This window comes from Etheostoma spectabile, chromosome 17 (genome assembly GCF_008692095.1).
Source record: "Etheostoma spectabile isolate EspeVRDwgs_2016 chromosome 17, UIUC_Espe_1.0, whole genome shotgun sequence".
Lineage (NCBI taxonomy): Eukaryota > Metazoa > Chordata > Actinopteri > Perciformes > Percidae > Etheostoma > Etheostoma spectabile.
Window position 1 is genome coordinate 6,333,981 of NC_045749.1, and position 14,139 is coordinate 6,348,119.

At 40.0% G+C, this 14,139-nt stretch overlaps 1 protein-coding gene across 3 annotated transcripts in view; it reads left to right on the plus strand.

Annotated features, from left to right (window-relative positions):
- The window catches only part of srbd1 (S1 RNA binding domain 1), a 55,531-nt gene that overhangs the window by 33,074 nt on the left and 8,318 nt on the right, over nt 1-14,139 (plus strand). For all 3 annotated transcript variants that reach the window (XM_032541348.1, XM_032541349.1, XM_032541350.1), the window contains exons 17-19: nt 11,544-11,650; nt 12,664-12,831; nt 13,604-13,744. In XM_032541348.1, the coding sequence (XP_032397239.1) occupies nt 11,544-11,650; nt 12,664-12,831; nt 13,604-13,744 (416 nt within the window). The remainder of the gene's footprint in view (nt 1-11,543; nt 11,651-12,663; nt 12,832-13,603; nt 13,745-14,139) is intronic.

Consider the following 14,139-nt stretch of genomic DNA (forward strand, 5'->3'; position numbering starts at 1 on the left):
CCAGGAGTGGCCGCCGCCCAAAATTACCCCAAGAGCGCAGCGACGACTCATCCAAGAGGTCACAAAGACCCCACAACAACGTCCAAAGACTGCAGGCCTCACTTGCCTCAGTTAAGGTCAGCGTTCATGCCTCCACCATCAGGAAAGACTGGGCAAAAATGGCCTGCATGGCAGAGTCCAAGAGAAAACCACTGCTGAGCAAAAAGAACATCAAAGCTCGTCTCAATTTCTCCACACACATCTTGATGATCCCCAAGACTTTTGGGACAACATTCTGTGGACCGATGAGACAAAAGTGGAACTCTTTGGAAGGTGTGTGTCCAAGTATATCTGGCGTAGAAAACACTGCATTTCATAAAAAGAACATTATACCAACAGAAATATGGTGGTGGTAGTGTGATGGTCTGGGGCTGTTTTGCTGCTTCAGGACCTGGAAGACTTGCCGTGATGAAAGGAACTGTGGTATGACCTTAAAAAGGCCGTTCATGCTCGAAAACCCTCTAATGTAACTGAATTAGGACAATTCTGCAAAGATTAGTGGGCCAAAATTCCTCCAGGACGCTGTAAAAGCCTCATTGCACGTTATCGCAAACGCTTGGTTGCAGTTGTTGCTGCTAAGGGTGGCCCAACCAGTTATTAGGTTTAGGGGGCAATCACTTTTTCACACAGGGCCATGATGGTTTGGATTTTTTTTCACCTTTTTAATAATAAACACCTTCATTTACAAATTGCATTTTGTGTTTACTTGTGTTGTCCTTGACTATTGTTTAAATTGGTTTGATGTTCTGGAACACTTAAGTGTGACAAACATGCAAAGGAACAGGAAATGAGGAAGGGGGCAAACACTTTTTCGCACCACTGTATGCCTGTCTAGCAGCTGCGCAGGCAGAGAGCTGAGGGGGTAACTCGGCAGTTCGGTAACTTGTTGCTCTCTCTACCAATATAAGACACTCTGTTTTTAGGCTATAAAAAGGGCATTCAGGCTGAAATTCAACCGTGCCGTTTTATCAGGATGAAGCTATAAACAGAAGGAAACTCCGCTAGCTGCTTGGCTAATATGCAATGGTACAACGGTCTACCTCAGTTGAGAATGGAGAAATGTAGTTTAGGAGGTTTTAAAAGAGAATTTGTCAATTCCGCCACATAGCTCTCTGTTGTTTTTAAATTTGTAACGTTGTCAGTTGAGAGAAAAAAAACAACAATCGGTGCTGCCTACACCATGTTATCCTCCTGCTAGGGTTAGCACCCAACAGGGCAAGTTTTTAGCCTCTAAACATGTTCAAAATGTCATTGCAAGTGCCTACCCATGTGCAGTGATTCCTTCTGAGTGAACTCAGCAAATTTGACAGTAGATTTGACAGCTCAGCTCAGACCTGCTGTAGAACCGTGACCGCGGTATTAACAAGAAAATTAATCAAACAGTGTAAAGGAAGAATTCCAATTGACAACCACTTTTTATAATAGGGAGAGGAGAAAGATGGGGGGGGGTAAAATAAAAGGACCGCAGAGGGGGACAAAAATCAAAGGAAAAGGAATGATAGGGAAATTTAAGGGCGAGAGGAAAGTTGAGATTTGAAAGAAAGAGGAGGTCATATTGTGCAAGTGCCTGTGCTTTGTGTGTTCGATCACAGGCCCGTGTCTCTCATCACGTCCTGGCTGGGCTCTCTGGGGTGCCTGGGGTTCTGCACCTCCCGCTCTCAGATCATGTGACCATGTCAACAAATGATAATGTAACCGGGTAAATAAACTCAGGGTGCTGACAGATATGAGATGGGACATCACTTTGACCTGCGTGTCAGCTCACACAAACACACATACGCACTATCCTCCCCATCCCTTTTTTAGAGTCTAGGGGTTTTATATGTGTATATGTGCATGCCTAGGTGTATACATTTGTATTATGTGTGGATGTATATGTGGGAGAAAGACTGTGAGAAAAGTGCACTCATGCATATGTTAGTTTTCTAGCAAGTTCTTTTGTGTGATTCATGGCATTTTGAGTTTTCTGAAAGTTTATTGCCATTAGTCCCAACAAGCATAAGGCCCGATGTAACTCTATATAGTTGGCACAGCATGCTTTCTTTCTCACTCCCTCTGCTGACCCAGTGAGTGACAGCTCTGAGAGAAAGGAGGAAATGAGGTGAGGGCTAAAAAAGTGAGGCCCATTAAAATCAGATTGAACCTAAGTATTGGTGTGGGAACACTGTTTTCCTTATAGCACCTCTGGCCGGCAGGTTTTTCTGGATACTGAGTCTACCAGATACTCGCATGTTTGAATGCCAGTGTTAGTGTGTGTGTGTGTGTGTGTGTGTGTGTGTGTGTGTGTGTGTGTGTGTGTGTGTGTGTGTGTGTGTGTGTGTGTGTGTGTGTGTGTGTGTGTGTGTGTGTGTGTGTGTGTGTGTGTGTGTGCATGTGTGCACATATACACTGTATATAAATCTATATATATATATAGATTTATATATATATAGATATACATAGATATAGATATAAATATATATAGAGAGATTTTTATATATATATATATATATATATATATACACTGTATATATATATTTGTGGTTACATACAGTAATGCTTTAAATATATATATTATGCTTTTATAAAATTATATGTATAGTTCATAACACTTACATGAGCAAACATTTCAGGAGTCTTTTGTTCTTTATAATTAGACACTTAGTAGCTGTGGCCTTTGGACAGCTCCTCCATCTTTCAATCAGATCTTTATGTCACTATTGACAGCTGGAAAATCCCAAGGACTGTGAATCTAACTGCCACTGTAAAATACACACACTGCTGTGTAAGAAAACATTGCCTGCCAGCCGGATATTAAACAAACTGTCACTCTTCCCCTCACCTCTTTCAACCGTTCTCCTTCTCTTACTCTACTTTTGAATTTCCCTGCTCTTGTCCCAATGACTCCCCTTCCTTCTTTTCATGCCATATTTCTTTACATGCAGTTTTTTAACTGCATGTTAACTGAATGTGTACATACATTGTGGACATACACTATAAGCAAACTGTAGAAAATACAATAGCATCAGATGTAGCTGAATGGACTTTGAAGTTGCTTGTTGGCACAATGTCAGTCAATATTTGAACCAGAGAATCCAAATGTGGTCAGGAAATGAAATATACAGTGTATCAAGCCAAACGAACCTATCTGTGGCATTTATGGGCTGCAATCGTGGTGTGACACTTGTTCCATACCAATATATTTAGCTTCTAAAATGGGGCTCTATACCTTTATTGACACTTCATAAACTTAGCAGTATAAAATCAACACGGCATTATGAAAATGTGGATTAATTTTACTTGTTTAATTTTTAATGTTAATTGTTTTTGTATTTTTACAGGTATGTTTCCCATTAACAGTGCTAAGCTTCTTTAGAGCCAGCCATTCAGTTGATTGAATTTGGTTTCATGTCACTTTTTACACCAAGGTGTGTGTGTGTGTGTGTGTGTGTGTGTGTGTGTGTGTGTGTGTGTGTGTGCAAGCTATCTTTCACTTTTGCATGGTAGTGCCTACAGGGGAGACAGGAGCAGGCAAAGCTGAGAGACGGAAGGAGAGCCAGAAATGAAGGGTTGACGGTGATTGATAGATCCTGTCTTTGTGTTTTGAGGCATGTGAAAAACTGTCTCTTAAATACTTAATCAGTGGCAGAAGCTGCCAAACATTTTTTTTTACTATTTAAATTATTTCCCTTAGGTCTGTCACAGCGTGTGTAAGTGCGTTTGTCACAGGCTTGTCATGTCAGGCTACATATTCTAGTGCTGTGCAGTTTACATTAAGTGAAGTTGTTTGTGTTTCAGTGGTCAACTATGTAAGTAAGTAAACCTATTTTAATGGTGCCATCTAATACCAAGGTTGTCAATGTGTTATGTGGAAACCAGTGTTTGAAGGGTAAAACACACAAACCTCAGAAACTAATATAAATTGTAAAATGAGATAAATCACATTATTAAAATGTGTTTTTGGGTGCGCATAGAATGATGACCTGAAATCAGCTGATGCGCTTACACTACTGGGAAAGCTATTCCCTGTGCCTGTCTTGAAACTTCTCCTCTTTCGGTTTTCTCATGCTCTGTTTTGCAGTCCCTTAGGGTGTGTGTCTGTGTGTCTGTGTGTGATTGTTTTGCAGGAAGTTGAGAAATAGCCAGTCATTAAGGTGTTGGAAAAAGCATAAAACCATCTCCTTGCTGTCATATCACTTTCAGCTTCAGATTTATAACTGGTATCTAACCATTTAACTATGCACATATTCACACATGCACACACATGCACGACTGCATACACACTCTTTGCCAAGCCTACAATACATGCCGGGAATGTTATGCAGTGTGTTCAAGAGGGAGTTCTCAGAGGCCTTCTAAAAGCTGTCAGTTAAGAAGCGCATGGCCTTCAGATAACCTCAGGCACCTTTTTAGTTTGTACTTATGGCTTGTACATAGTCCATTGACGGAATGACTGTGTATGTTTCAATGCTTGGCAAAGAAAATTGCCATATTCAAATTGCCTTTGAGTTAAAAAATGAATAGGTTTTAAAAATACTTGTGCTCCTGTCATTCCAACAGCAAATTACATCAAACGTATTGCTTATATAATTGATTGTAAGGACTGTCATTGGCTGGGGGCCCCCACATGAAAAGTATATAAATATGAAAATAAGCCTAATTTGCAAGACATGAGAATAAGTTTCTCTGGTCCCAGGCTGAATGCCATTTGATCCTACAGTTTGTAATCATCTTAGTTATCCTTCATAATTTGCTGTCCTGAGGCTCTTGGTACATGCAGCCATTCTGGCTCCAGCATAGTTCCAGTTGCCAAGCTCTTAGTGGCATCATTCATAAACATTATTACAGTCTGCTGAAAGTCCAAAATCTCCGCCATCATTGTCAGTCAACACTTCAACTTTGAGCAGTTGCTTCGTCTCCTTTTTTCCTCTTTAGCACTCTCACTCTATGGTTCTTTATATTTATAACTTGTGGATTTAGATTATGTATATTCCTCATGTTGCAGGCAACACATTCATGTTTATGTATAAAAGACATGCCATTTATGTTTCTCAGTGAAATAACTCACAAATACCGGTAAGCAAATTTTGGTTTTCTGTCTTGCTTGCTTGCTCTGTGCTTCTCACCACTCTCTTTCTCTCTATCTCTCTATGATTGACATTTGGTAACTCAACAGCATTTAAGTACTCAAGGTGCAGACAGAAGCACTTTGTTCTTGCGTGTTGGTTGGCTGGATTCAGCTGGTTTCCGGCCAATCCAAACATGACCTTCACACAAAGGGATCCAGTACATTGGCTCTGGATGATTTTAACGTTTAGGGGTCTGGACGTTGGGACCAAGGAAGGGGGAATGAAGGTGGTTTTAAAAAATGAATGGTACCAAATCCAGGGGGTGGATAAAATAACATGTGCTTGTGTCCTTTTTAAAGATTGGGATTACATTTGATAAAGGTAGGGTTTGTGAAAATATCTTTAAGTCTGCTGGCATTGTTATTGTGACTTTCTCTCTCTCATCTATCTTACAGCCTCGTGCCCCCACACCATCCTGCAGATGCAATTTAGACAATTTACTAAGAGTCCAGTTTAGAGTGAAATGGTCAGAGAGAATCACAGAGATGGAAAAGGCAGTTGGAGAAAAGACATCATAGAGGAACCTGTATTAAGAAGTGAAGAGAAGTTGGATAGAACTCGTGTTAAAACTGACAAAATAAATGCTTAACACTAGGTCTGCCCATCATGGCCAAGATAATTCTGAATTTTGCAAGTTGTGATTTTTGATTCCCATTAGCCATTTTACCTTCCAGGTGAAATTTATGAAAGCAAAAGTAAGGAAAACGTATGTTTAATAGAGGAGAACGTGCTTGTTTCTGAAACCGTTATTCTCTTCCACTCCAACTCTTACATATTGAATCACTGCTGTTGGTTCCAGTGACACACACTCTAAATCTATATGCGTTGCCTGTGTATCCTGGTTTTCTCCTTAATTTGAATTTTATGGTCATCTGAGCTTTTCTGTTCAAACGCTGGCCTCTAAAGAAGTCTTTCTTCCTCCGGCTTTTTCCTCCTGTCAGTGTGTCTGCGCTGCCTGTTTATAATTGTTTATCATATACAAACCCCAATTCCAATGAAGTTCCAACAAAGGACAAAACGGAATACAATGATTTGCAAATCCTTAACCAACCGATATTCATTTGAATACACTATAAAGAAAAGATATTTGTCAAACTGATAAACTGTATTGTTTGTTTTGCAAATATTCACTCATTTTGAATTGAATGCCTACAACATGTTTCAAAAAACCTGGGACAGGGGCAAAAAAAGACAGATTGAGGAATGCTAAAAAATACCTGTTTGGAACATCCCACAGGTGAGGCGTGTCATACATACACCTTTTCATGAGATCAGTGTGAAACGGGTTTAGTTGTTCATTATCAAAATCTGTGTTGAATGTTCACTAGAACGTTCACGTAAACTTGTCCTTTTTCATGAATATTTACCACCACAATCAGATCCAAGTATTCCCATTGACTTGAAATGTTACATTTCCATTTGCATGAACTGGGGTAGATGCTCCATATATATGCGCCATTTTGAAATAAGTTAGCCACATAAAGGACATAAAGGATATACGGCTCCGCCTTTGCATTTTTGCAGTCACAAGATGCTAATGAGTATCGTTGCTTCCTGGCCCCAGCAAGTTTTAAAAAGGTAACTTGGAGGACCACACATATTCAACATCCAAATTTTAGGAACAGGAGTCTTTTTTTTTTTCCCACCCAGAAAAAGAACAAGGATAATATTGTAAAGAGCAAAAGACCGTCTTTGTTGACGCGTGAAGGCTACCGTATCAGTAATGGCCCTGACACACTTACCCGATGGCTGACCGCAGAAAAAGCAGTTGATCTAGCTGCCTTCCCGAGTTGGCCAAAAAAAGAGCCCCGGAACATAACGAAGCCATGCTGATTGCCGACGGCATCTGATTGGACCGTTGCGTGGGTCTGGTTTCTCCGGAAATTCAAAGCCACACTGTAATGGCGTCTTGTTCAGAATTCAATTTCATATATTACTAAAATAGTTCACCGAAATGTGTTTCTGAAAAACATTCTGAAAACATTTTAAGCAATAAATAGACCTTCTAGTTGCTGAATCTGTCTTCATTTCAGATCGAGAAAGGTCAGTGTAAAAGATTTTTGTCCGATTTTGAGAGTCACGTCTAGTCATGCTAATCCCGCTCGTCATTTCCGGGTCAGCCCTGCACCAGATTGGCCATTTGAGTCCGACTGCCGGCAGTGCCCGCCTTCCGACAAAGCATGTCAAGTCGGCCAAAGTGAAGGCCACCGGCCCCTCCGTCTGACAACGGCACAGAAAACACCAAACAGACTTGAGTCACGGACTACGCCAGACTGTCCGACTGCCCATTATTAGGTGTGCCAGGGCCTTAATACGTACTTGGAACTGCGTGGCATGAAAGAGTTGATTGCGATATTTGATCCCAATGGTAAATGGGAGAAATTCCTACACTTTGGATCTTTTAAGAACAACATTTCCATGTATTAAAAAAAAACATATCAACAACACCCAGAAACGCCGCTGGCTTCTCTGGGCCTGAGCTCATCTGACATGGACTGACGCAAAGTGGAAAGTGTACTGTGGTCTGAAGAGTCCATATTTCAAATTGTTTTTGGAAATCACGTCATGTCCTCCGTGCCAAAGAGGAAAAGGACCATCTAGATTGTTATCAGTGCAAAGTTCACAGCCAGCATCTGTGATGGTATGGGGGTGTTAATACCATGGCATGGGTGACTTGCACAGCTGTGAGAGCACCATTAAAGCTGAAAGGTACATGTTTTGTAGCAACATATGCTGCCATCCAGGTCTTTTTCAGGGACGTTCCTGCTAATTTCAGCAAGACAATGCTAAGCCATATTCTGCACATGTTACAACAGCATGGCTTCATAGTAAAAGAGTGCAGGTACTAGACTGGCTCGTCTGCATTTCAGACCTGTCTTCCATTGAAAATATATGGCATTATGGCACATTATGACGCGCATAATAGGACAACGGAGACCCCAGACTGTTAAGCAACTTAAGTTGTACATCAGGCAAGAATGGGAAAGAATTCCACCTACAAAGCTTCAACAATAAGTGGCCTGAGTTTCCACACGCTCATTGAGTTGTTAAAAAAAAAGGTGATGTAACACGCCCCTGTCCCAGCTTTTTTGCAACGTGTTGCAGGGATCAAATACAAAATGAGTGAATCAATGAATAAATATCTTGTCTTCCTAATGTATTCAATTGAAGATTGGTTGAAAAGGTTTTGCACATCATTGTATTCTCTCTTTATTTCAGTTTTACACAATGTCCCAACTTCATTGGAATTAGGGTTTGTATTTGCATGCATGTCAGCAAATTTAGATTTTGTAGGACGAGTCAGTGACTAGCTAAATTGTGCCTTATCTTAAAGACCTAGCTATTGTTACTTATCCATATCAAAGGGCTATGGCCTTCTGTACATTGAACAGTTGACAAAATAATAGCAATGTGGCCAGCCAATATCAATTTTGAAATCTAGCTTTGGCCTTAGGTTGTGGTTGGCAGAGGGAAATTTAGAAGTCAGATTTTTTTGTTTTTTTCTCCTTGAAGTGAACTATGTAAGTCCAAATTTTTCACCAAGCATGTCAATGCGAATTTGTGATAAATAGCTAAGTTTTGCATCATTTCATCATGCGAAAAATAAAGGATGAAGAAACTTGAGTTCCTGCCCAGCTCACCAAGATTAGCTCTGTCAACCTTTGCAGTATTTTCTTCTTTTCCTTTGACAATAAATCATAATTTAAACATGAGATCTTCAGTGTTAGATTAAGTTTCAACATAAGATTGTTAAGTATTGTTTTTGCAAAATCAACAGTGGTACTGTACCACAGAAGGACATCCTAAACACTTTGTCTTTTAGCAAATCATAAACAAGCAACTGCAACTTAAAACCTATTTATACAATACAGCACATTTCATGAAAAATACAGTGTGCTTCACAGAAAACCAATAACTTTAAAACTGTATACACATACTGTACATACAGAAATAAACACATAGTAGCTCTGCTAACTGTTAATAAGTATATGCACAATTGAACAGGGATGGGAATTTTAAACCGTCTACCTGTTTTAACAGGGAAAAAAAAGCGTTGCCCTAGTAAACACTAGGGCAACTGTCAGTTGGCCTAGTGTTTACCTGTGTGACCACAATTTTGTGTTTTTTCTGCATTACTTTATGATTACTTATTAAAGTTAATTTAGCGTTCTGTTGAGTTTTTTTTTCTCCATCCGTAATTAAGCAGTTATGTACTGTGGTGTACTTAACTTACTACTTGAATTATACCTTTAGATATCGTCTTGTGCACCTCCCACCTCTATAAGGTTTTAATAAGAATGTGAGAACACATTCATTGGGGTTCATGCAGGTTAAAACCTACACTGCCTTGCACTTTCCAAATTTTCTTGTGTGAAAACATTCTTGTCGGGTGTGTCATTGCAGGTGATTTCCTCTTTCTCCTCTCTGACTATCTCCTCTTTCTCTTCTCACCAAAAATCATTAAACTTTCAGTGGAAACTTCTTGTTGTTTGTAAAGTAGTTTTTTGTTTCCAAAATGCCTCTAGCTGTAGAGCCCTCACATTCTCACTAAGAATCAGACTGCAGATCACATGGGGGGTGCTGTACTGTCTCTCCGGTACAACCTTATCACTAGCTGTCTTTATCTGTCTTCCTCTCTGCTGAATTACAGTGCTTACTACCCTGCTTATTGTCGGCTTGGTTAAAATTGTTTGGTTGTTGATATTACAGTAATTCATTAAACTTTCAAAGGACGTTATTGCTAACAGGACAAGTACAAATTAAACTGGTTCTCATTAAATATAACAATAAAGATCAGATTCTTTACAGTGTTATGAAATGTTAAATGACATGGCTATTCTCGTCTGATTGCACACTTGTTTATGTTTTTGATGTTGTAAATAAAACTTGTGGCTGTGTATGCTGTACGTTAAAAGAACACATAGAATGCTAGTAGTAGATAGTAATCTCATGTATTCAGGTCTTTCAGGTAGTAATAAGAAAAATACTAGTAGTTTAAATTATTTGAATTATGTCATTTATAATAAAAGATTGTGTTTGTTAGTATAGGCTAGTACTGAACCTGTGCAGTGACTTAGGTGACAACTTAGTTTAACCCAATGGATATCTCATAAATGGCCAAGCAAAATGCAGGAGCCCCATGTGTTCCTTCTCCCCAACATACCGCAGTCTGTCTGACTCTCCCTGTCTGTCCTCATCTGTCCTGCTGTCCTGTTGTTGCTGACAGAGAAGGGTGTTTGCGAGCTGGCGTTGTAATCTGTTTACAAGACAGTGTTTGTTCAGAGCTTGATCATGTTACAGGACAACCAATGCTAGCCTGTCGTATTCACACCCACCAACACACACACCACCACACACACACACACACACACACACACACACACACACACACACACACACACATAGCCCAACAGTAGTCTAGTTTAGACTGTCAGCTAATCCTTGAGCATTTGCTGAGGCATCAGTCTACAGCTGAACTCCTTGGTTTTTGGCTCTCGCAGTCCAGGGCTTCTGTTTGTCTGACATCTGCTAGGCCTCATAGAATTTCTTAAATCTTATTTTTGAGTTTTGATTGTTTATTTTTTTCACTCAGCTCCGCTCCACTCTCCTTTCCTTTTCTTCGTTTGAATTAACTGGCCTCCCTGCCTTTCCTTATTAGGAACAAGATTCCAGTCCTTTTGGAAAATATGTTATTATTATTATTATATTACATTATTATATTAATGGTTGATTGACTGGTGGTTGAGAAGTGTGAAGAGTTCATTTGGAGGATCTTTATCGACAGCGAGCAACACTAACGAGAACATTGTGTTAGATTGTTGTCAAGCCAAACTAAACATTCTCTCTTTTTCCCCTCTACGCTTCCCCCCTCTCTCTCTGGCTTTCTCACTCTCTCTGTGTCTTACTCGCTGTACTACTTGTCAATCAAATCTATTTTGCTCTGTTTGTCAGTATTCTACTGCTATCTGCTGCTGTTATCTTTAGGGATGAGATTTTAGTTATCCCTTTCAGGATTGTGCCTACACAAGACCAAATAGTAGTATATAGCAAAAATGGAATATAATAGTGAAAATATACAGTATAGGGATTATGTATACAGAACATGATCATGTGAAGTCTATTAAAAAGTCTGTTTTAAAACATACTGGGTGCAGACATGTTTGGATGAAAATTTGATGGCAAATTACGGAACTGAGACGGACAAATGCCGCAGTGTTAGCTTTATATTCAAACTGAATTTTCATATATTTCTATTATTTCTGACTGTGATTCCAACTCAAAAAGATGAAGTCCTAAACTACTAAAATTCTTAAATTTCATATATCCGTGTGTGTTTGTGCAACGGATGAAAGCAGTAATTTATGGTTGTTTTCTCTGTTTAATGTGTATTTCCAGCATGATGTGTCAGCCGGAGCTCTGAAAGCGGCACTGGACGGTGTGGTGCAGGAATGTGTGAGCTTCGTCGGGGTGGACATCAATATCTGCTCTGAGACGCTGATGAGGTAGCTGACACATGAAGACATAAATATGTGCTCAAATGCAAGTGCACTCTTCTGCACAGACATACTGACACACAGTTGTGAAACGGGGATGAAGTAGGGCTTAGACCTCTGACATACTTTCCCTAGCAGTCACAACATGGCAAAACTTAATATATACACACACACACACACACACACACACACACACACACACACACACACACACCACACACCACACACTACACACACCATCACACACAACAAAGTAGATGCAACTGTATAAATGAGGTGGCATTAGCTGCAGGGCAGGCATACGGTCATCTGTTTACCTGTCTGCTCTACAAGTGAGCTTTTTCCATTCCTGCCAGAAGTTATGGCACACACACACACCACACACACACACACACACACACACACACACACACACACACACACACCACCCCCCACTAGACTGAGGTATTATGTGGAGTGTTGAGATTGCCATGTGTTTTAGCGCGAGTGAGTCACTGTGTGCATTAACAGAGCAGACCTAATTGAGTTTCAAAACACCTTTCTTCATAGCCAAAATCAGACAAATATACTCCCTAAATATTGGCCTATGGATGTCTCTTGTGAGTGTTTCCCCTGTTTGTTTGTATATTATAGAAATCAGGGACTAGATGATAAATGATACATCACAAAAAAGAACATGCATACACACCATTTACCACACATACATTAATGAAAAGAAGAATGTGCAGGAGAACATCCACACCTAACACATACTTTAGACTAGACTTACGCACGATATGACGTGTGTGATACCACGGTGATGGTATACTGGTACGTGATGAGTTAGTTGTATCGGCGCTATTAATAGCTACAGCTCTGTGTAATGGTTGGACATCTCCTTTTGAAACTTTGGTTTCCCCTGAGTAATTGTTTTACTTTACTGTTCATCACCTCAGAAATAAACACACAGACCTCAACAATTTTCCAGAAATTTGATAAATAGATGATGTGTTGTGTGTGAAATTTTCATTTCATTCTCCTAGGCATGTAGCAGGCCTAAATGCAGGCAGGGCGCACAGTATTGCTGAGTGGAGAGAGCAGAATGGTCCCTTCATCAACAGGGAGCAACTCAAACTGGTCAAAGGCATGGGGCCCAAGACCTTTCAGCAGTGTGCCGGCTTCATTAGAATCAACCCGCAAACCCTACACAGGTACACATCCATATGCAAACTCTTTGTACAGATCCATACAAGCAAAGGTTTACACAGTTTAGTCAAATTCCTTCTCACATTGCTTTCTTATCTATTTCTCATTGAAAAGAGGATCATCTTACACAAATTTCTGAAAAACACATTTCCTCAGTTACATCTAGTAAGTAGTTTTGATTTACTTTGCCCAGATTTTGAGATACAGTATCTTCAAGAGTTTTTCAGTTGAATTTTGTTTGAGGTACTCAAAGCATTACATTTAAAAAATTCAACAGCAACATCTCACTCAAGGTTCAGCTTATTGTCATAATACACTAGCCCTGTCTATGCTACACAAAAAATAATCAAGACAAGTGAGTTAGTAATAGCATAAAAAGTAGTTATAGCAGAGATAGGTGAGAGAAGTTGTTGCTTCATAGTGGCGTAAGAAAGATGAGGTGGAGTACAGGAGTCTTTCCAAAAACTGTTTTAAAAGTATTGAACTGCTATAGTACTGACAAATGTTGACTGTGTTTTTGGATTATCCAGAATAACAAAGAAAGACACTTTCAGTGCTGTGATTCATGAGTGGTGCAAACAAAATGTATTAGTCTCCTTTAAATTGGAGTGAAAGCAGCAATCTGAGGCAGACAGTGTACAACTTAAACTGCCTATATGTCACAGGAGATAATGATGAAAATACAATTTGGTGACTAATGCAAAGTTGTTGTTTTTTTATGTGAAGGCTTCCTTAGACGTCATACATTTAAAACACCTTTCTTCTTTTTCCAAACAGTGCCAAATGCTCACCTCATCCTGTACCAGAGAAACCAGCAGCTAAGAAGGGCAAAGGAAAGACTTGCGTCAACATACCAACCTCATTTAACCCCCTGGACCAGACCTGTATACACCCAGAGTCCTACCATGTGGCACAGAGGTACAGTGTACACACACACACACACACAAACACACACAGTTGTACAGCAGCCCACCCCACTGGCTAAAGCATGTTCGGGCTAAGATGGAGTTGATTTTGACACCGTCTCATATGGGGCTGGTTATAGTGGTGGAGGATTTGATTTACACAGACATGGGATACAAGAGAAGAGGTGTTGGCTTTGTACTTCAGTATGCCAGTGTGACTGCGTGTGCGTGTGTGTGTGTGTGTATGCATGCATGCATGCATGCATGCATGCATGTGTCTGTGTGTGTGTGTGTGTGTGTCTGTGAAATGATCGTTGGCACTGCTGATGCTGATATCAAAAGCACATTGAACATCTGCCTAATACTTGTCCTGTGCCTGTTTCTCTCTCTCTCTCTCTCTCTCTCTCT